Raw genomic sequence first — 23,151 nt, forward strand, 5'->3', positions numbered from 1 at the left:
AACAGCCCCTGTGGGTTCTGGATTCCTTCCCGCCCCCAGCACATGATGCTCCCTTGCAATGTCTCAAAGCGTGCTTAAAGAGGATTTCCTGTTGATATTTTAGCAGCATTAAATACTGCCTCTGCTGCTGAGCCGGCCACTGGGTGTCAGGGGAAAGGGAGCGAGATGACAAATCCTTCCCTCCCCCTCTCTCCTGCCCCCCCCCCCGGCCATGGGGACCAATTTACTCCTCCTCGTCCACCAGCGATGCTGCTCAGCGCACTGTTTGGATGCCGCCTTTGTCAGAATTAGAGACACATATGGCAGAGTGTAATTACCTGTTTACTCTGCTGCTGATTCAGCAAAGGCAACTGCGTCCAAGAAGGCGCCCCTCCACAAGCCCTCCTCTGCGATGTGGGTCGTCCTTGTGTTTGTGCCAAAATTAATGCACCTGCAGGGGTGAGGTGGGGGCGGGGGGGGTCAGTTGCAGCCAGGCACAGAGAGAGGGGCCCCAGGAGGCAAAACCTTTCTGGGCTGGTTCACACAACCGGTCGAACCTAGGTTTAATGTGGGTCACCAGCATGAGCGTGATTGTGTGAAGCCATGCCAAGGCGAGACTCTCCACCAACTCTTGGGCTCTAAACCACCGGCCTTGGTGTAGATCCACCCAGTCATGCTACTGTCAGTAGCTCGCATGAAACCTAGGTTCGAACGGTTGTGTGAACCAGCCTTCTGCGTGGCCGGATAAGGCGTAGGGAGGCCGAGGAGGGTGGGAGCTTGTGCTGAAGTTGGGAGGGGAAAGACGGGTCCTTCCCAAGCAGGACGAAGAACACAAGAGCATGGCACAGGGTCTGTCTCTGCACGTGTGCATGCAACCCACTGGCATAGCCGTGGCTTCTTCTTGGATTGGTATCTGTTGGCATAGACAAGAGGCGGGTTATGAAGGGCTAGCTTCAGCAGGCCTAGCTTCTGGCGGTGCCGTGGCTGCGGCCTGGCCGACGAGAGCCGTGTGGCCTCGGATGCCATTTGAGCGCCTTCCCAGCCTGTCATTAGGCTGTTTGGCTGCCGCTCCGTTTCCTTCCTGGCCCGGGGTCTCTTCCGCCCTGCCTCTGCTTTCTCTCTGGCATCGTTGGCAGTGCCCGCCTGGCGCGCTCTCTCTCCTTCCTGTTGAGCCTCACATCTGCCCGGGTTTTTGTTTTTGTTTTTTTAAAAAATCAGTAGCTCTGAGTAATTTCTGGAGCGTTTGGGTGGTTTATTCATAACAGAGCATTGCAGGCAGTTCTGGGAAGAGAAGCAGGCAGCAGTGCTAGGACCATTTAGCATTTAGTCAGCAGCTGGAGTTTCCAGATTTGCCGACTGCAACTAGTTTCTCTGGGGCAGTCTGGGGTCAGAATCTGGAGGGTCCCTGCTTCTGTGTGAAGACCAACCACCCATCGCCTCTGCTTCACCTCCCCGCCCAGAGAGAGAGAGAGAACTGGGAACCTTCTGCTCTTCCCAAAGCGGCTCCGTCCCACAAGGGGAATCTCTTCCAGTGCTCACACTTCTAGTCTCCCATCCATATGCAACCAGGGCTGACCCTGCTTAGCAAAGGGGACAAGTCAGGCTGGCTACCACAAGACCAGCCACCTTAAGTGGCGCAGCGGGGAGATGCTTGACCAACAAGCAGAAGGTTGCCGGTTCGAATCCCCGCTGGTACTATATCGGGCAGCAGCGATCGAGGAAGATGCTGAGAGGCATCATCTCACACTGCACGGGAGGAGGCCTCCTGGATTCTACGAAAGACAACCACAGGGCTCTTCTGTGGGCGCCAGGAGTCGAAATCGACGTGACGGCACACTTTACGTTACCTTTACCACAAGACCAGCAATCCTGCACGATCCAAACCACAGCACAGGGTGTGACGACTATGTGCTATAAGCGACAACTTGCAGAGGAAAGCAGAGCCATCCAAGGTCACTGCCCACTCCGTCCTGAGCAAAAATGCCGTGCCTGCCTGTCTCTAGACTTGACCCTGCAAGCTGCCTGGAGAGTAGCCCCGCCCAGTGCCCCCCCCAGCACCCCTTTCTCTGACCAAGGACCAGGCCGCTGGTCCTCCTGCATGCCTTCCCACCCCCAGTGGCCCGACACCCGCCTTGCTCAATTAGTCAAGGGCATTTAACACGGATTGCCCATCTTTGCATCGCCAATTCCAAATGGTGCGTGAAAAGCAGCTGTTCAGAAAACTCCCGGATTAATTATCTCCAGTCTTTGCGAGGAAGGGGCTTGCCAGGCAGGCCTGGGTGGGAGAAGCTTTGGCTCACTGGGGGCAAACGGGGGGGGGGGGTTACTGAAGGGGGGGTGCCTCTGCTGCTTCCCATGCCGACTCTCTGGGTGAGCGTCTGTCTGCATTGTCCAGCTGGAGCACCTGCAGCCCTAACACTTGCAGCCGGGGGGTGTGTGTGTGCTCTGCCGCCCCTTGCCTGGCGCCACTCTCCTGCTCACTGGGCAAAGAGGCACCTTCGTAACATGGTGCTTCTCTTGTATTGAGCAGGGGGAGAGCAACTGGCCCTATCTGTCCCCAGCACAGCATCCCTCCAGTGACTGTTGCTGGGGTCTCTCTTGTGTTTCTTTGGAGACTGTGAGCCCTTGGCAGACAGGGTTCCATCTCTGTTTGTCTGTTCTTTATTTTGCTTTGGAAACTTTTGCTTTGAAAAGCAGCATATAAATATTTGGTGGTGGGGGTGGTGTTTCCATCTTCCCGCAGCCTGGCCAGTGAACACAGGAAGCTGCCGCCTACCGCCTTGGACGGTCTTGCTCAGGATGGCTTGCCCCACAGCCGGCAGCATCTCTGCAGTGGCTCTTCCTCCGCGGAGCTAGAGCCCCCTCCCCTAAAGGGAATGCCCGAAAAGGCAGCTGCCGCTTTCCTCTGAGCCATCTCCGGCCCCCAGCTTGGCCGTCTTCCCTTCCAGGTGGCCCCACGCTGGGGGAAGATACTGGGCCGGTGGCACGGCTGCCGGTTCTGGCTCTTGCCAGCAGTCGCTTGCCCCCCGGGTGAGCTCCGCAGGCAGCTGGTCCAGATTCCTCCCCGGACCACGCGGCTGGCCTTCTTCCGGCATGCCAGCCGGCCCACCGCCGTCCGGCAGCTTGCTTGGGCCTGGCCAGCTTGCCCTCCTCCTGTGCCGCAGCTGCTGGCCGGGCTGGAGACGTTGTGTGTGCCGCCAGTCGGGGCCCCCGGTCTTCACGGGGGACACTGGCCCCTCTGCTCCGCGAAGCTCCTCCGGACGGCTCTTCCCGGGGCTCGGCTTCCTTCCTTCCGCGCCAGCCACACAGGCACTCCTCCGGCGTCCAGGCTTCCTCTGGGACTCAGACTTTGCCGGAGAAATCCGAGAGCAGAGCAGCCTGCATGTGGTGGCCGACGTTCTGGGGGAGCCGGCTGCGAATCCGCTCGACGTGCCGGGAGAGCGGAGGCTGCAGGAAGGAGAACTCCCCGTCCCTCCTGTGCAGGATGCAGCTGACGGAGCAGGGTCTCCGGGCCTGGCGTGCTTGGAGGAAGCAAGGCTCGCTTGGCTGAGTCCCACGCCCAGCCCTGTGTGCTGCTGGGCCAGCCTATCAGTGCACGCCAAGCAGGCGGAAATCACTGGGCGGGAATGGAGAAATGTGCGGGACACTCGCCCCATCCAGGCTGCATGTCGGCATCGAGTGAGAAAGATACGGATCTGAAAGGTGGTTCTGCTTTCACGGCCCAAACTGACTATAAACATGCCGCGGGATAAGATGCTTTTACAAACCTGATAAAAGTGGTCCACGCATTTTTTTGCTTTGGGTCACCATACGTGAGCACTAAGATATTGCTCCGGGAACAGCCCCTGCCTGCTGGCATGCAAAAGGGTCCAAGTTCCCTCCCTGGCGGCATCTCCAAGAGAGGGCTGAGAGAGACCTTGGAGAAGCCGCTGCCAGTCTGGGGAGACAATCCTGAGCCAGATGGACCAAGGGTCTGACTCAGTCGATGGCAGCTTCCTCTGTTCCAGTGACATGCACGACCCCATGGAAGTGGCACGGCTTGAAAGGAAGCAACAAATGCCAATGGCTGCACTTCCTGGGTGACTCTGCTGCTGCTGCTACCCAGCAGAGTCCAGACTGTCCAGTTAGGGGGGATCTAGTCTTCTGTCAGCTCTCTTTGCACAACTTGCTGCCGTCAGGCATATTGATAGATAAGGCAGGCCTATGCTCAATGTAACGGAATACTGAACGAAAGGGTAAAGAAAAAGCAATGAGCGTAACTGATGAAGCTGCCTTCTCCCAGGTCAGAGCCTTGGTTCATCTGGCCCAGTATTGCCAGCTCTGACTGGCAGCAGCAGCAGTTCTCCACGGTGCTTTCCAGATTGCGAGCCTTACACTGCAAAAAGCAACGTGTTGTGGCGCCGGAGTCAAACCACGTTAGAGATCCGTTGTAAGGGGGCAAGCCTTCTTCAATGGGCAAATACAGCTTTTTTTTTTTGCAACGCAGATGTGACGTTATAGGGCTGTGGCGCAGCAATCCAATCCCAAAGAAGGTGCTGGAAATATGCGCGGCACCTTCCTTACAAGGCAGGGGCTGCGATGTCAGAACACAGGCAACGCGGACACACACTTCAGGGACCCCTAGCGACACACTGGTGATAGCACCCACCTGGAAAGCGCCCAGGGTTAGGAGGGCGTTTCCCAGACCTACCTGGAGAGTCTGCCAGGGATTTGGGGAGCTGCTGCAGGCCAAGCAGGGTCTCTGCCCCTGAGCGCCTACAGCCCCAGCCCCAGCCGTTCACGCCTCGTCGATAGCCGTGGTGGTGGAAGAGGCATGGGCTTCCTGTGGACATCGATGGGATGGTTTCGCCTGGCGTCAGGCAAGAGGCGAGGAAGGCGTTCAAGTCAGCGCCGGCAGGCGAGAACAAGGGGAGGCTCTGTGCTGCTGCAACAGGGCTCGGCCCGAGCGGCGTGCTTTTATTTTCTGAAAGCGGGCGTTGTGCGGCTCCTCCAGGCCCCCCCCTGCCCCCCCACCCCCCCCCCCGTCATTTCAGGCACATGTCCTGCACAATGAAAGGCCAGAGCGGAGCACCGGCGGCGGTGGTGCTCCCCAAGCACCCGCTCATGCCCACCGTTCTGTCTGGCCTCCCCCAGCCAGCCAGCCAGCCAGCTTGCCATGCCTTCCAAACCTTCCCACCGCTAGCAAAAACCAATTAACCCCCACACATGCAGGGAAAGAGGAGCCTCGACTTGGGCCCCTCGCCATAGTGCGGTGACCAGCTGCAGGGAGCTGACCGCGTGCAGCAGGGGGGCTCAGTGGTCCCCCGAACAGGGATTCCCAGAGGTTGTGGACTACAACTCCCAGAATCCCCAGCCACTGCAGCTGGGGATGCTGGGAGTTGTAGTGCAGTCTGGTGGGAAGGGTCCTTAGCTGGGTGCCGCCCTCCAGCTGAGCTCCCACCAACCCGGGCCAGCATCTGCAGGAGCGCCGAAGAAGACCAAGGGCCATGCATGAGGCAGCGGGCGGCTCTCCAGCGGCTCAGGGACTACAGCTCCCATCACCCCCCCCCGGCGCCGCAACTGCAGCAGCAGCAGCCGCCGCCGGAGAGTCTCAGGCCAGCCAGGCTTCCTCCAGGGTGGAACTACAACTCCCATCCTCCCCGTCGTGGCAGGCTGCCCACCTTCGGCGGCGGCGGCGGCGGCAGAGCCACGTGGCCGAGCGGCGCCGCGAGAGAGAGACGAGGCCGCCTCCCCCGCAGCAGCAGGCGGAAAGGCGCGGGGGCGGGGCAGGGAGAGGGAGGGGCGGGGCCCGGCCGCCCTGGCGCCCCGCCCCTCCTCCCCGCCGCGCTCCAACCGCCGCTGCGCGCGCGCTGCCCCCGGCCACGCCCCCTCCGCCTGCCCTGCGCGAGGGAGGGAGGGAGGAGGGAGGGAGGGAGCCCGCCGCGGCAGCCCACCAACCAAAAGGGAAGAGGCCTGCGTGGCAGCTCGCGAGCGAGCGCGTGCGCGCGCAGGGTGCGTAGCGCCGGCGAGGGGGGAAGCGCGCATGCGCGTGAGCCTCAGTCCCTCCGTCCGCTTCGGGCCAGCCAGCGGGGGCGGGGCCGGGCGGAGAGCGCGGCGCGTGCGCGCGCCCGAGGAAGCGCGGCGCGAGCGCGCACGGGCAGGAGGACGCGTCGCGAAAGTTGTGTCTGGGACTCGCCTGACGGAGCGGAACGGCCAGCCCGCCGCCCGGACGGACGCCTGCCTGCTCGCCCGCCCGCCCCGGCTCCCGCCCCTCCCTCCCAGCAACAGGTAGGCCGGTGGGGGGAGGCCCGGCGGCGGGGTTCCCCCGCGGGAGGGGCCCCGCCCCCGCCACGCCCCCTCCCCTCCGGGGCCCCCCGCCCCGGCTGCCCTCCGCAGGGGGGCCCCCTTCCTGGCACGCGCAGGCACCCCCCGCCCCCACCTGTCGGAGGCCGAGGAGCCCCCCCGCCCGAACCCCCGGGCTGGCTCCTGTTTGGGGGGGCGTCGCCAGGTGGGGGGGCGGCCCTGGCCGGGGGTGGGGGCAGGATCCCTCGAGCCAGGCAGGGGGTGGGGTGGGGTGGGGTGGGGTGTCTCCTCTGGGTGCTGCTCAGTGGGGCCCCAGCCGGGGGGCGACGGGGGGCGCCTGCTCCGAGGCAACCCCCCTGGCGGCGGCGGCGGCGGCGGCGGCGGCAGCAGCAGGGCGGGGGGGGGCTCGAGCGCCCGGAGGCCCCCTCCCCTCCCCCCCCGCCCGGCCTCCCTGCTCCGCCCCGCCTGCCTGTGTGGGCCTCCCCACCAGCCCAGCAGACCTGCTGCTGCCGCTGCCTCCGCCTCCTGCCCCTCCTGCCGCCGAGCCAGGTTTCCCTCCCTCCCTCCCTCCCTCGCTTCCTGTCGGGACAGGTTTGTTGGGGGACCCTGCCCAGGAATCCAGCCCGGGAGCTCTTCCTCCTCCTCCTCCTCCTCCCTTCTCCGGGCAGGAGGCCCGCTTGTGCTTCCTTCCTGGGAAGGGGTCTCTGTTCCTCGCCTGGCCAGGAAGTGGCTTTCTGCCCCCCCCCCTGCTGCCGTCCTGCTTGCTGCTCAGTCAAGACATCCACCTCCCCACCTGATACTGGGCACGCTTGGGGGGGGATGCTGCCTCCCCCCCCCCGGCCAACCACTGCTCCGAGGCCCTTCCCGGCTCTGGGAGGCTTCTGGGGGGAGAGGTCGTGGGGCCAGTCTGCACAGGCCAGCCTAACCCCTTCGCCCTGGGCACAGCGGGTTTGTCCAGGGTGTGTGCATGTGGGGCTGTATGGCCCCCTGGACCAGCCAGGTCCCTTCCTGGGTCAGGGGCACAATGCCAAGGGCTGCCATGCCGATCAGGCTAGCTTTCTTCATATGGTGACATCTTGATCATGTGGAGTAAACTGTTTCAGAGCAACACATACAGGTAAAGGTAAAGAGGTGCTGCTGAGTGGGTGTCGACTCCGGGCGCCCACAGAAAAGCCCGGTAGTTGTCTTGGGTAGAATCCAGGAGGGGTTGGCCATGGCCATTGCCTCCTCCCGCGCAGTCTGAGATGCTGCTGCTGCTGCTGCCTTTCAGCATCTTCCTAGATCGCTGCTGCTGCCCAGTGTAGGTCTTTCCCCACAGTCTGGGAAACGTGCAGGGGGTCAGAGAAAACGACAGACGAAAGGGGACCAGTTTGGGTGTGGCTTATTTATATATCCCTAAAGATTCATGGGCGGTTGACAAAGAGTATAAAATTAAAATAATCAAAATATGCTGCTAAAATAAACCCCTGCTCATCCCCAGCTGTTCTTTTCCTGCTGAAGGGAGGATGGACAAGTACGCAGCTTCAGGTCTCCGGGGTGATTCCTCCTCGCCCTCTCTCCTGTCACTCTCTCCAATTGCTAGTGGATAACAACCGGGCTGCCTCTGTGTCTATTGATTATGTCTTTATTTAAAACATTGCTACCCGTTCCTCCAGTGCACTACTGCTCAGGGTTATAAAATAAACACATTCTTGTTGAAGCCTGCCCCGCTGTCGATGGGGAACATATCAGTGATGCCTTTGATCTTGGGCCTCGTGTGTACAGGCGCAGCATGTCCTTGGAGAGCAACTGTGCACATCTGACGACCAGTGGCTGTTGCGTGTCGGGCTCTTTGGCGTTCAAGTGGAGTATCTGGGAAGCCTTCATCTGCCCTCAGTTGGGTGTGATGGGCAAGCGGGGCGGGGGGGGGGGGTTGGGTGCCCAAGACCTGGGGTTCAAGCCTTCCCTGGGCCTTGTTGTGTGGTCTTCAGTAAGCCGCCCCCTCTGCTTCACAGGGTGGCTGTGAGGAGCAGTATGGGAGGCGAGGGTGGGAAAGCGTTTTGTGGCGCTGTGTGCTGCAGCAAGCTTCGTAATAAATGGCAGCTTTGTAGTGAGTGCGTGGGCGGGCAGGCTGCCTGCTCTTCTGGGGAGTGCAGAGGAGTTGCAGCACAACAGACTGAAGCAGGCCTCCCTGGACGGAGGGGGTCTGTCTGGAAGAAGGTATGTGCAAGATCAGGCCGCCATGAGTTTGCAGAGGACTGGTGGGTGGGAAATCCCTGGGCAGCCTTCCATTGTCGTCTCCTGGGTTAACGTGGCTCCTGTGAGAAGACGGCTAAGAGGGACTTCTCTCTCTGAATCTGCATTCTTGTATTCAGTAACAGTTCCTTTTTGACCCACGCATGGTTGAAATTTGGCTAAAAATATGATTATTTGTGTGGTTTGGTATCGGATTGCGTGGTTTCAAGTTGGAGTGGGTGCTGCTGCTGCCGACGCCAGTTCAGTTGTTCCCGTGTCGCTTCTTTACACTGCCAGCTCCAAGTCCTGAAAAACCACCCCACACAGTGTCAGCCTCTTCTCTCCCTTGTGTGCTGCCTTTCTTTCTTTCAAGCTGGGCTATGCTGCGCACTTTCTGGCTCCTGCAGCAAGCCAAGAGCTGGGGGTTTTGGGGTGGTGGTGGTGGTGGTGGTTTTGCTGTGTGCCATTTGGCTTGCTTGGAAAGCACAAGGCACACAGTGCCTGCACGCTGCTGGCTCTAACTAACCCTGACCCATCCATGTTGTGGGGGGCGGGGGGGGGGGCGTGATGATCCTGGGCCAGGTGTGCAGTCCACGCATAGGAAGATGCTGCTGGTGCAGGGAGCTCAGCCTGTACCACATCAGGCCCCTACTTGTGATGTTGTGATGTGAGGAATCCGAGTCAGCAATGGGATTGGATTGTGAATAAGGACAGTTACATCATCATTAGCTGTTGTTACTAATATTATTATTAATTAGATTTCTATACTGCCTTTCCAAAAATGGCTCAGGGTGGTTTACACAGAGAAATAATAAATGAATAAGATGGCTCCCTGTCCCCAAAGGGCTCACAATCTAAAAGAAACACAAGATAGACACCAGCAACAGCCACTGGAGGTCCTGTGCTGGGGGTTTTTCAACCCCCATTTGCCATTTTTCAACAAGCAAAAGGAATTGCGGGTGGGGTGGGGGAGTACATAAGACGGTCCCTTGTCCCAAAGGAGCTCACAGACTAGAAAGACGCACAAGGGAGAAGGAGAAGCAGCAGCAGCCCTTGGAGGTGTGAACAAGGACAGCTGCTTTCCTCCTGCTAAGTCAAAAAAGCGAGCAGAGTGTCTCTCTTTAAAATGTGATGCAGCTGCAGGAAAGACGAAGACAGAACCATAGTTTTCAAGTCCCCCCAAAGTCATAGTTTCACTTTTATTTGTTTGGCACATTTCTGCACCTCCCCAAATGAAAATCTCTGGGCATTACACAACCTTTATTGCACACTATTCAGACTCCACCTGGAATACTGTAGGCAGTTCCAGGTGCTACACCTTAAGGAGGATGTAACGTCTGCCAATTGAGTCGAGAGCTTTCTTTTACAGTGGAAATTGCCTTATATTTAACAGGGAGAGAGCCACTGTCCTTATTCAGTCATAGCAACACAGGACGCTGAGTCAGATCTTTGGCCCATTCTGTTCAGGATTGTCTACCCAGACTGGCAGCAGCTTCTCCAAGGCTGCAGGCAGGAGTTTCTCTCCCAGCCCTATGTTGGAGATGCTGCCCGGGAGGGAACTGGGAACCTTCTGCATGCAAGCACACAAGTGCTCTTCCCCTGAGCTGTGGCCCCATCCCCTCAGGAGAATGTCTTACAGAGCTCACCATACAAGTAGTCTCCCATTCATATGCAATCTGGGTGGGCCCTGCTTAGCAAAGGGGACAGTCATGCCGGCGACCCCAGGACCAGCCCTCCTCCCCTGCTCCCAGTCCAGCGTGGTCTCTTCCCCATGGCTGTGGCTGCATCCCATGTGCTTCTCTTTAGGTCGTGAGCCTCTTTGGGACACTTTCTTACTCTTTTGCCTTTGCAAACCAATTTGAGAACTATTTTGTTGAAAAGTGGTATAATAACAAGTAGTATCAGATCCAGTCAATGACATCTGACAGACACTGTGTAAATAGCATTATTATTATTATTATTATTATTATTATTATTATTATTAATGTAGACAAATTGAAATGCATTCCTACTTGGGCAGTGAAGACACCAGGAGTTGGGAGAAGCCTCAGTAGAAGGAACTGGCTATGTTTAGCCTGGACTGAAGGGGAACATGCTAGCCCTCGGTGAATTCCCGAAGGGCTGTTGCAGGGAGGCCCCAGAGGGCAGGATTAGATTGGGTGGACTTCGGTTACAGGAGGGTCAATTTCGGTTGAACATCTCAGGAAGCTTCCTAAGCGGAAGAGTGATGTGACCGGTTGGGGTGTGTGTGCTATCCCTTGCAGGAGGGCGTTGGGCAGAGGCATCTGTCGGGGATGCTCCGGCCCTGGGTTTTTGGCTGGAAGCCCCCCCCCCCCCCCGCCCCCAGCCCCTCTGGCCAGGTGTCCTGGCTGCACACTTCTCTCCGTGTTGAAGGGGGGCCTTACCTGGGCATCAGGCTTGCCTGTTATGTTAGAGTGACGGACCACCCCCAAATCTCTTCTGGGTGGTAAGGGATGAATTTGACTCCTTGGCACCCCGTTTGAGGCTTTTGTTTCTCCTTGCACAATCACAGACTGCCGTGAATCTGGGCAGTGGAGCCCTTGGTGGTTCACGTGGCAGGCAGCACGTCCCACTTTTCCTGGAATGACTGTTCTCGGCCTGCTGTCAGCCTAAGCTTGCAGGCATTAAAGCCCAGGAGCCAGAGGGCTAGGGTTTGCAGCCAGTGCCTGAGAGCAGGAAGTGGCGTGTTCTCTTGTTGTGGGGGCATCGTTCGGTGTGCAGCAGAACTTGTTGGGGAAGAAGAAAGCAGCCGCGAGAGAGAGGAGTGAGCTGGGTGCAGTTGCTGGCTGTGCAGCTCGGCATTGGGACAAGGGCCGTACATGGCTCTCATTCCCCTTGCTTCTCAAGAATGGCGATTTCTGACACTTTGGGAGGCGGCAGCAGCGGCTTTGCCCCACAGCGTCAGCGAGGTGGAAGAAAGAAGGTAATGTCAGAACAGAAGCCGCCTCTCTCTCTCTCTCTCTCTGCGCCCAGTGGAAATTGTAACTTGCAGCGGAGATGACAGCAGGATTTGTTTAGTGTTTCCCCCCCTAATATTTATCACGTATTTCGTGCCAGCAGCGTGACTGCTGATGAAAAGCAAAATTGTGGACTCTTAATGTGTAACTAGCGCTGAGCAAAGAAGCCGTGAGTGTGTAAGGAAACACTGTCTGAGGCACGACCTGCCTCAGCCCTGTCTGGGACTATTTATTACTTTGATGGGTGCACCATCTTCCTTTATTGTGAGGTGTCTTCTACATGAAATGGCTGTCATATTGATCTAGAGGGCTCTGAATCAGAGGGCTGGGAATGCAGGGGCGGGTGCCCCGAACCGCTTGCAGGCTGGAGTCTAGCAAGCCAGCTGGGAGCTGCCCACTTGCTTGGGGGCCGGTTTCCGGGACATGCTTCTGCGCTCCCAGGGCCAGTGCTGAGAGTTGCAAGGGGACTCAGTAGGGCGCTGAGTCAGCAAGGCTGACGGCAAGTGTCCTTTCAAAAGCCAGGCCCCTCCGTCCTCCTTGTGGAGATGGCGTCTCTCGAAGGCCTGGGCAGAGTTGCCAGAGGTAGCCTTCCTGTCGGGGGCTGCTGGATTTGCAGACTTCATCAGATCAGGTAGACTGTGTTAACTTCCTGACGTGATGCTTAGTGAAAGGTAGTCACCGTGGTCAAATGTCTGCCTCTGTTGGGTTGCTCTTACAAGCCTAATAGCTGAACAGATGGCTTCCCTTTCCCTTTTGTGTGCAGAGTCAAGCAGTCTTGCAGTCCTTTCGGTGGGGGCCAAGTGTATCTCTTTTAAAAAAATGCATAGTTTTAGGGTTCGAGAGAACTTCCAAACCTTTTTGTCTCCACTTTGGGGCGGGGGGGGGGGGGGAGGTCTAGAATTCCCTCCATATAAAAGGTTCCTTAGTTTAATATTCACCTGGACCATAACACATTGTGGCTTTTGGGGATTCGCGTCCCTTGAAACCTGTGCTGAGGAACCGCCCTTGGAAAGCTGCCGTGGGATCCTCTGAGCAGCAAGCAGTGTGCTTAATGTCAGGGTGCTCTTTAGACTCGGCCTTCTGTTTTGAACCGCTGGTGGTGTGGACTCTCCGTGATACTTTGACACTTACCTCGTGCATCGAAAAGCTTAACAGCTACGTAAGCACGAATATCCTTGTTTAATAGGATAGAGAGTGAGTGAGCCACACAATCCTTCCAGGGCCACATGGGCTTAAATGGAAAAGAAGGCCCTTCTGTCCTATGCCGTGTTGAGTTTTCTATTTGAAAAACCCTTCCGAATCTCTTCCCGCTGGGGCCTGTGGGATTTCGACAATGCTTTCTATTTCTTTACACTAGTTCTCCATCGGGAAGCCCTTCAATAGCCCTTGAAACAATGGGTAAGGTTTTATAGGGCTTTTTCAGCCTTTCAAGTAGCAGTTGAATTGTGCAGTCTCATTTCTCTTTCTTTGTTTAATTTGTATACCGCCTGACTCCGAAGGCTCTGGGCAGTTCACCAAAGTAGCGTGTATGTTAGAATGTCTGCTAGGGCAGCTTTCTGCCCCGGAGAATAGCTGACTTGCACATGGAGGGTGACCAATTACATCTTCTTGCTTGCCTCAGATGGGCTTTATGTGGGGAATCCATCGTCGTCATCACCATCGAAGAATGGCCACCATTTGCATGGCTCGGCTTGTGCCCACCAGTGCTCTTCGCAGTCCTTGGGTTGCCTTCTTCAGCATCGTCCCGGAGGGCTCTGTTTGAGGCTTCCAAGAAAAGGCTGGGGATCTTCCTGTGCTGCCTCGCGGAAACCTGTGTCAAACCTTCGAGCTGCGTAGCAGAGTGTGAGACCTCGAATTTAATTTTTCTGAGTCAAATATTTCTGACTCAAGAGGCTGAGCACGTTGCTTTATAGATCTTTCTTTAAAGAACAGATTTAGAAGTGCAGATAACTTTGCTTAATATTGATTCTGACATATTGCCCAGAGCTGCTTTGAAATCATAATTCTCCCCTGGAATTCCATTGGTGTCCCTGCAGCGAGGTGCTTGTAAGTGTGTACATTTAAAGTCTTTCCCTCTATGCTTTTCAAAAACGGCTTCTTAGGATTTTTTACACTTTATCAAAATAAACATGGTGATATTCTATTCTATTCTTTTTACACAACACGGTTGGGAGCCTGGAGAATTCTTTAATAATAGCAAGTCCTTTCCCAGCCATAATTACCTGTGCTGTAGAGACTCAAAGGAAACAGATGTAAGACTCTTGTCATAAAAGTGGATCCTTTTGCACTGTTCAGCATTTTGACACGGCATGAAATCCCATAGTTAGCAAAACGTGTAATTTTTGCAGTTGAAGGTAACACAGACTTGGCAGTGCCTGACTTTTAGATCTTGTGTGAGAGCCATGTTAATTCATGCCCTTTAAATAATGAATTAATGGTTTTGTTGAATGGAACAATTGTGAACTGGGGGTGTGTGTTTTGGAGTTCATAAGCTGACCATATTACCAGAACTGCAACATGTGGGAAACAGCTCCCGACTGGCAGGTTGAAGCAGTGGTGGTGGAGCTGGCGAAGGCTGGCGAGGTGGTGGTGGATCACTTTGCCTCGCTTCTTCCTCTTGGATCCTAGCTGCGAAGAAGCGAGCTGTGAGGGCTTAGTGCCCTGGGCTTGCAGAGGTGAAGGCTCCAGCAGAGAGGCCTCCTGAACTCTTGCCCCCGCCTAGAATGCTCTGGGAACAGGTGGCAGCCCCACACCCTCTCGGTGGTGGTGCCTGTGGAGGAGGAGCAGCAGTAGCCTCTCTGCCTGCAAGCGGGGCTGGTGTTTGCTATTCTCTCCCTCCTTTGGCTGCTTCCTCTGTGAGCTCTGGCCAGTCTCTCTCTCTCTCATTCTCATTCTCATGCACAGGGACGTGACCACCAGCCCTTTGACAGGGCTCCAGGGACCTGGCGCTGAAGCTCCACTCCGTGTTGACCAGGAAGATGGGTGCTGGGGAGCTGGGGTTGTGTTCCCGGCAGCACTGCCACAGGCGGGGTGTGTGTGTGTGTGCGTGTGTGCGGATTTGTCAAGTGACGTGCCGGGGCCTGGAACTCGGGCTGCTGCTTGTCAGGGCCTGCCTCTGAGTCAGCAGTCTGCTCCTGGCTCCAGTGGGTGGAGGGCAGCTCAAGTTCCAGATTCTTCCCTTTCCTGTGAGCCAGCTGCTGCTCTGGTCACAACTAGAGAGTGATTCTGAACATGCTGTGAGTTTGTGCCAGGGAGGGAGGGAGGGAGGGAGGTGGTTTTCAGAGCAGGGCGAAAGGGTGTGCTTTTGTGGGAGTTGTTGCCACACTCTTGCCATTTTGCACAGCCAAGGCAATCACAAGCCATGCACATGCTCCGAGCCAGCCAGGGGAAACGCTGCTTTGCAGAGGCCTGTGGAAAACCTGGGCTTGCTCTTCTGCAATATGGCGAGAGGGCTGGAGATGGCTCGCTTGCTTGCTCTTCATCAGTATGCACCAGCTGGTCTGGAATGATAACACCCATCCCCACCCACCAATATTGCTCCTGGTGGGAGAGCCAAGGTTGCCCACCCCTGGCCTAGGAGATACCGTGAGTGGTTGGATGAGCCTCCGTGACACTCTTAAACATCCCCCCCAGTGGACACGGAGGCAGGCGGACAAGCTAGTCAGTGTGGAAGTGGCATGAAGTTTGCTTCCCTCGTGCCTTCTTTCCTCCTCACTGCCCTGATGTTTTCAGCACACGACAGACTTGGATGTCCGATCTACAGTAGAGGCAGGGTGCCCAGAGATCTGATCCGACCCACCATCCGAAGGCCAGATGTGTGAGAATGGTACTATGAGGAGGGATCCAAGGGCAGGTTTCCTGCCACTGCTGTGGGCAAGAGCTGCTGATGGACAAGTGCAGGGAGGGTGGGGCGAGCCCCCCTTTGAAGCCATCTCCGCCCTCTGTGGCAGTGAATACCGGACAGGAGCTCTGCTCCGTCTGGGGAAGGGCTGTCTTCTGCCTGTCCAGAATCTCCTCCTGTCAGTTCATTGCACGGGGTGACCCTGAGTTCTAGGCTTGTACGAGGTGGTCCACAGCAGACTTGCTTTAGTGTCCCATTCCGCCCGCCCCCCAGAAGGTCCCAGTGCTGTAGCCTTGCCCGGGCAGAGCGACGGCCTCTTGCTAGCGTTGCCCGGCTGGCCCTTTCCGGCATGCTCCCCTCCCATTTGTACAGTCTCCCTGCTTCTGATGGAGAGACCAGGACTGACCCCAGGATATACCTTGGACCCCTTTGCTTCTCCTTCTTTCCCCTGCTGTCACTTGTTGCTTCCGCACGGTTGAATCTCTGCCTGTGAGCTTGCTGTTTTTGCGTGTATGGAACTCGACAACTCCAGCCACGCTGATGAGGATGGGATGTGGTTTTGTTACGAGAGTCAAGAGGAATAGGACCCAGCAGAATATGTGATGCTAGACACCGCAAGGAACAGCAGACGGCTAGCCAACCAACCACTCTGGTGGTTTTCCAGTCAGCCTCATTGGCCTCAGACAGGGCAGTTAGCCCAACTCTGAGAGCCAATCTAAAGACCCCTGGCCTTGGAGTCTGGGTGTCCCCCCCCCAAGATCCCTGGGGCGGGGCTGAGGGCCTTTCCAAGTGGCAGCGGATTCCACAGACCCACTCGAGGGGCTCTCCGGAGGGCGGAAGGCCTGCCAGCCGAGGCGAGGGAGTGGCGTGTTTCTTCTGCGGGCTACACTTAATCAGTCTGGAAAATCCAAGTGAGGCCTTTCAGCTCTGGGAGGATTAAGAACCGGGGCTGCTTTTTGTGGCAAGCTGTATATATTAAAGTCAGCTCTACGCAGTAAATATTATCTGTTACTATAATCATTGTACTTAGTGTAAGTGCTTCTTGGGCGGATATTAAAGATCTGTTAATCTTTATGGTATTTATAGGATAATTTTTTAACTCGCTTGAGCTTCTTACTGCTTTCACAGGTCAATTACTCCAATTTATAACATCTTGTCAGCTGTAAGAACATTACCATCGGAGAATACACTGCATGGAGTACAGTTTTGATTCTTTGGATTGGCTTCATTCTGGTGAGCCTGGTGGGGGAGGAGGGTTGAGCTTGCTTGTTGCAGGACTTGCGTTCCTCGTGGTCCCTGTGCAGCCCCACCCATGAGATCTGGGCCTGCAGAGAGCTCGCTCGCTCGCTCGCTCTGCAGCCGTCCACAGCTCTGGACAAGGAGCAGGCCCTCGGCCCTTGTGTGTGTCCAGATTCCAGAGGGGGGGGGGGCGTGCCCGCCCTGGAAGGATATTCTCTATAACTGCCCATCTTCCATGACTTTGGCCTTGTGCTCTCCTTGGAGAGCCTTCCCGTTTTCTCCTTTTTGCTTCTTTTGTTTCTCTGGGCCATGTGCTTGTGTGTGGCACAGTGGCCCGCATTTTAAACCTGCCAGCCCTGTGTTGGGAAACCTCTCCGCCACTGGCAGGCGTGATCATGGCCGTCTCTGTCCTGGAGAGCTTGCTGTAACAGGTCAGCCTGCCTTTGGGCATGCTCCCTGGAAGGGTGCTGATAGCTACAAAGAGTGGCACCAGGGGGTGTCTCCCTGGCCTGAGGTGCAGGAGCTCAAGCCCCCCATCCAAGAGGTTGGGTGGTAGCTCAGTGGCAGAGTCTGCTGAGCATGGAGAAGCTGGTCCCAGCTGAAATCTCTGGACACGTCTCCAGGTTGGGCTGGGAGGAAAGACGTCTGCTTGGAGCCTTGGAGAGCTGCTGCTGCTGCTGCTGCTGCTGCTACTCCCTGTAGATAGTGCTGAGCGAGACGGACCGGCGTCCTCTGTTCCTGTGTGACGGGGTTGCGGGGCACAAGCCAGGCACGGGCCGTTCTCACAGCAGCATCAGTGCAGCTGATGATGGAGCCGTTGGCTCTGCCCGTGGGATGGAGGAGAAGAGAAGAGCCAGGAGGAGCTTCAGATGCCTGGGCTGCGGTGAGGGGAGGGGAGGGAGGAGCTCAGCAGGTGTGGGCTGCTGCTGCTGCTGCTGCTGCTGCTGCTGGTCGGTGGCCCCCCACTCCAGAACAACGGGATGCAGAGGTCTGGATGAAAGGACAACTCCTGTGGAGTGCGGTCATCGGTGGGATGGCTGGAAGCTCACGGTGCTGGGCTGGCGAGGGAGGCTTCTCTGCTCCACACACATCCTGTTGGGCTAAAGATAGCTTTAAAACTAAACAGAATGCTGCTTGTTGTTTTTTAGTCCCTCCTGCATTTTTCTTGGTTCCCAGCTTGTGACATGATGTTTTGGTTAAGATTGGCTGTTAGTGTATTTTTAAAGGAATGCTTTCTCCCCACTCGCCCTTCGTGAAAACAAAACAAAAAGGCTGGCTTGTTTACTCTCTCTTCCTGTAGGTCCATGGCAAGGTGAAAGCCAGCAGAAAGCTTGACTCCCTGGTCGGACGAGGGGTGTGAGGGCAGCTTCTCCTCTGGGTGAGAAGTCTGTGCTCATGCAGTGACAGGGGATGTGAAGAAAAAGCCTCGTAGCCAGGGCAGGCGGGCTAAACACTCTGTGACTGAAACGCATTTCTTCCCGTATTGGAGATGGTTGAAGTGTAGTCTTCAGGGTTTTCCTCTCTTATGCGTTCCCCTTGTATTTATGTAAGATGAAGCTTCTGCTAGCAAAAGTCGGTTTCAGCAATCACAGCAGCTCTTTGAGGGTCTAATAAGCCCCCTAAGGAGTTGCTGTTCTAGTTACACTTCCTTTCTTTCCAGTGGAAAACTGGTTTCTTCTCAGGGAGGACAGCAACCTCTGTAATATTCTTGGGTACAACACACCGCCGAGAGCTTTGGGGTGGTTAATGGAACAGTATTTATAACCCTTTCAGAGGCATAGCTGGCCCTTGGGGATTTGGGGTGGTGTAAGCAAGTTTCTGCGGTGTGTCTGTGTGTGTGCATGCACGCACATTATTTTCCAGAAAACTCTTGATTTTGAGGCAAGCTGAAATGCCCATATCCAGTAGCGCCATGCCGGAGCCAAGACCAGGGGATCTCCGTCTCTTCATTGAGGCGCCCTTTGGCAGCCTGCGGTCTTGCGCACTGTCCTTGCGGATAGCAGTTGCTGTCCAGGAGGAGGTCACAGCAGCAGCCTAAGCTGCAGAGGTAGCCAGGCGTTTGAAGCTACCTGCAAGTAGTTTCTCCCCCCCGGGGGAAGATTTATTTATTTATTTATTTGACATGTTTTTATACCGCCCAAAACTTGTGTCTCTGGGCGGTTTACAACAAAGCAAACCAACAGAAAAAGTTGAAACATTAGTTCCAGAGAGCTTAGAGTGCCTGGCCCATGCTTGCGTGCTGCTGAGGCAGGGCTGGGGGCTTCCATTCCAAGCCACGCCGGGAGAGAAGGCTGAGGAAGTGTGCCGCGTCTCTTCTTGCCGCTCTGACCCCGTGCGGAAGTGGGAGCTTTGTTTCTTAGCACCACTTGTTTAAGAGCTGGCAAGAGAAAGGCAGGTGGCCCTGGGAGCTGGTGGGTTTGGCTCGTAGTGGGCCGGAAAGTTGTGAAAGTGGGGCGAGTCTCTCTTAGCAACCCAAGGACTTGTTGCTGCCTCCATCCAGCCTGGGAAGACTGACATGACGATAGGGAAGGTGGCAGGACACCAAGCCACTCTCTAGAACAAAGCTGTGTGTTGGGTGTTTGTATTTCTGTGAATGAATAGAGTGCAGAAACGTCTTACTCTGTTTCTGTTGAAAGATTAATCTTGCTGACTAAAGACAGGAACGTCAACATGAGCCGGGGTGGAGAATGTATTTCAAACAGGATGGGAAGCTTGCCACAAATATTTAAATATAGGCTAGTAGCATTTGTGTTGTTGACATCTGGAGTGAGCCTCTCAGACTAACTTGCCGTTTGTTGACTGAACGTCATTTGCTCCCAGGTATGGAAGAGCGGCCCACAATGGCTGCCTTGCCACTCGTGGAAGGAATGCCACTTGTTGACATAAGCAGAGAACATTCATTTTGGTCCTCTTACTCCTGAGAGGGATGCTGGTGGTGGGCAGAAAGCAGGCTTGGCTTCACTCTGGTCAAGCTCACTCATCGCCTTCACCAGGCCCCATCAATAGATTTCCCCCTGGGGTAAATTATGCCAACACTCATAACGTGGTGGGTGCCCAGGTTATTGAAGAGCTTAAGTTACCAGCATGTCAAGAAAAAAACCACAGTGTCCTGCGGGACCAGCCGGTTTATTGTGGCAAGTGCCAAGAGAAGAATGGTAAAAGCAGGGGAGGCAGAAGGCTCTGTGAAATGCCCGGAGTCTGTGATGCTGGCCACCAATGTATTTTATTAATGTCAAATACTGGCCTTCAGTGGCAATGAACTGAAGTTTGTGCTACATGAATATGTTCATCTTGAATGTGTCACAGGATGCTTGCTAGTGTTTAGTCTTCTCTTAATGCTGCATAAATAATGGCATATCTCGTCCTTTAGATGCAGTGTTTTCTAGCCAGCCTTCTGTATTCTTACACATGTAAGAGGAGTTTTGGAAAGAAGTGTTTACCATTTGCATTTGAGGCTTTGAATAGTGCCCAGAAATATTCCTAATGGAGAGGTTTCTGTTTTGCTCTCTTGAACAAATCCACAGTGTAAGGCTCCCCACTTGTCACTAGGACACCTGAGTGGGCAGCGTCAGACAGGTGATGGGGGAAAGGGAGCAAGCAGGTTGTGCTTTCAGTTCCAAGAGGGGGGCCTTAGGGATTTAAGAATGGAAAAGCTTGCCAGAAATGACAACTTTGGATTACAGGTGGGGAACCATGCCAACGAATTGGTTAAGTTTAGGGGAATAATGGAAGCTGGTCATCCCTCTCCCTGACGATGGTTCAGTCAAAAGGCACAGAAGATCTGGGGTGGTGAGGATGGGGGAAATTGCCCCACAGCTTGAGGATCCTTGAGAACCCTGTAGCCTCAACCGTTGTGGACTCCCTCAACGCGCACACCTCTCTCTCGCTGTTGTAAGAAAATGCATTGCAAGGAAAGTTGGCTGAAGGTCAGGCGTAGGTCTGGAAACAACAGTCTTAAGTAACTGCCCTTGAGACACACAGACTTCTTGCACAATTCCCTTCTGTGCCTTGAGACAGCGTCTCTTCTGCCATCTCCTTAACACTGCTTAAGTTGCGAAAGGTGTACGTTGCATATTGTCATATCCTTGTGTGTCTTTTCATGTTAAACGGCTCTGCTTATGGTAACGTCAAGTCATCTTGCATCGACTCCTGAAAAAGGCAAGCAAAGGAGTTAAAACTTGTCAGGGCTGTACAGCAAATACTCCACACTTTGGGAAGTGCTGTCAGAAGTGCAGTGGCGAGGTTCAAGTGGCTTTGTCATGTGCCAGACAGTGTCGGTCTGCTAGCAGTGAACCAGCCACGAGGTGCTTCCACCAAGCAGAAGTGAGAGTGAGAGAACCCGGAGGCTGCTCCAGCCTTTTCTGTTGGCTTGTGTTCCGGGAGGCGGGCGGGCGGGCGGGCGATGGATGCTGTTTAACGTAGCTGGTAATTAGGCTCTACAAGGAAGCATATATTACTGTTGCTTGCTTTGCCAGAGCTCTTCAGCATGATGGATGAGATTTAAAGGTTGATCTGACTAAATTGCAGCGAGAATACTAACGACAAAGATGTTTCTGTTGTGAAATATTCCTACAAGTCGTCATGGCTGTGGCGTAAATGCTCAGTGGCCTTGTGGGCAGCCGAGAGGGCCGAGTGCCAGCCATATGGGAAACAGCGGCCAGTGTGTTGGCACTGAAGAGCAGGCATGTGGTCGGCATGCGGCTGTCTGCTTGGGAGGGATCCCTTGCTCTTCACGCGGCTGGTTGATCTGGGAGAGTCATTTGGCCGCTGGTGGTGGAGGCATCTGCAGGTGTGTGGGGGTACCTGACTGAGCTGCTGATCACAGCTGTTGCCGTGCCTGCTTTGGAAAGGGCGGGCACCTTGGGGGTGTCCCTCGGGGGGCATTGGATGCTTCCTGCAGGGGGTGGCGGAAGCGTTTGTTGCCCTGGCTGGCTGGAATAGTCCTTGCGAGGGGAAAGTGTGCGTGGAGAGGGAGGCAGACTTCAGGCCGAGAGAGACTCCCAAGCTGCCCCTGGGATGGGGGCGCCTCCCTCGTAGGCCGCTTCGTAGGGGAAAGGCACCCCCGTTTCTTGGACGTGTGCAAGCCCAGAGCAGTGAGTTGCCCTCGGACCTCCGTGCTGAGGCGTCTGCTTAGTGAGCACAGGCGGCAGAATCCAGAGGCGGCCCTGCTATCACGGGAGGAGCAGGTTGCTGCTTGTGGAGGGAGGCACCTCCCTGCTGCCTGCTACCTGTGGCGCCTGCCCTGCCTCTCTGGCAAGCAGCGCTGCTGATCTCCCTCCAGTCTGTGTGCCACCAACATCCTAGAATAGCTGTGAGTTTTGAGCAGGACGCCGTGTCCCTTCGGTGTCCGCGAGGAGGGTCAGCGTGGGGTCATGTGAGCTGATCCGTCTCACTTTCCCAAACTGGTATTCCGCCTTGACTCTGTCCAGAGCTGTGCAAGCCAAGATGCTTGAACCAGCCCTCGCCAGCCCTCTTGCCTGGAGCTGTTCAGGGCACTTCCCCTCCCCTCCTGGCTGGGGAGCCCCTGGCGAGGGGTCCTGGTGGCGCCTGCCCTGCTTTGTTCCTGGTCAGGGTGGCTCCTCTGTGTCGGAAGTGGGTCTGCTTCTCCTTGAGCCTTGAGGTCGGTGAGGGCCCCGTGGCGTCAGAGGGCCGCCCACACACTGGGACAGCTGGTGTGTGCCTCTTGGGGTCCCCCTGGTGCTCCTTCCGCTGGAACATTAATCTCATCCCATCCAGGAGTGATCAAGCCAAGTTGAATACTGGCAAATATGGCATAGTCCTTGTGTAATCTCAGTAGCTTTTGTGAAATAGTTTTGGATCTCTGAGAAGTTTATTTCCCCCCAAAATGGAAATAACTGGTTGCCTGCAAAAGGAAAAGAGAGAGAAAAGCCACAGACAGGTGCGAGAAGTGAGCCTGATCCAGCAGGGCTGTTCTGATGTTCTTAAAGCACTCCCAAGCATCTGGCATAAGCTCAGGTTTAGCTTCAGGTGCGACTCAGCTCTGTCTGTCTCACAACTGCCACCACAACTTGCTCTTGGCCACTCACTCAGTTGATAACTCAACGGCTTAACTTTGCCGTTTATAAATGGCTGCCCCAGTCAGGGCTTTTCACCCTTGAAAGGCAACGGAGCTGAGATCTGATTTAAGAGGAATCTGATAAGAGCTGGGTCTAGTCCTTGTCATCTCATCTCCATACATCTAAATACTGGCATATAAAACCAGCAGTGTTCATAACAGCAGCCTAACATGCTACTGCCCTTATTGTTTCGGATCCTTTAGGATTGGGCGGGTGGGCTTTTAGGGGTCGGGGGTGTGGGCGAGAGGGCTATAGCTATTCAAAAGCTACCTTGCCGAACCGCTTAGGTAAATGGCTTCTTGGGTAGCTTGCTGTAATGGTGGCCACGGAAGGTTCTTCTGTAATTTCTGTACTGGTCTTTTAGCTGCTCCGTCCCAGCGGGAGGCAGGTCGCCTCGGCCCCTGCCTTCCTGGGGACTGTGGCTCCTTCGGGGCAAACAGCGCTGGCAGCTGCGCTTCTTTCTGGCGCTGTGCATTTGCGTGGAAGTGTCTGCGTGTTCTCTGGGAGCAGCGGCCGTGTGTGGAGTGGGGCGCTGGTCCTG

General features: G+C 55.7%; 1 protein-coding gene across 2 annotated transcripts in view; it reads left to right on the forward strand.

Moving 5' to 3' along the window:
• Positions 1-5,981: 5,981 nt before the first annotated feature.
• Positions 5,982-23,151, forward strand: part of NEK6 (NIMA related kinase 6) — a 37,563-nt gene continuing 20,393 nt past the window's right edge. The window contains exon 1 of one of the 2 annotated variants that reach the window (XM_053282153.1): positions 5,982-6,246. Coding sequence is in view for 1 of the 2 variants with exons in the window: in XM_053282151.1 (XP_053138126.1) it covers positions 16,488-16,527 (40 nt within the window). In the remaining variant the exon portion in view is untranslated. Of the gene's footprint in view, positions 6,247-16,446; positions 16,528-23,151 lie in introns of those variants that run through there. The other variant, XM_053282151.1, reaches the window with a different exon arrangement.

This window comes from Hemicordylus capensis, chromosome 17, assembly GCF_027244095.1.
Source record: "Hemicordylus capensis ecotype Gifberg chromosome 17, rHemCap1.1.pri, whole genome shotgun sequence".
Classification (NCBI taxonomy): domain Eukaryota; kingdom Metazoa; phylum Chordata; class Lepidosauria; order Squamata; family Cordylidae; genus Hemicordylus; species Hemicordylus capensis.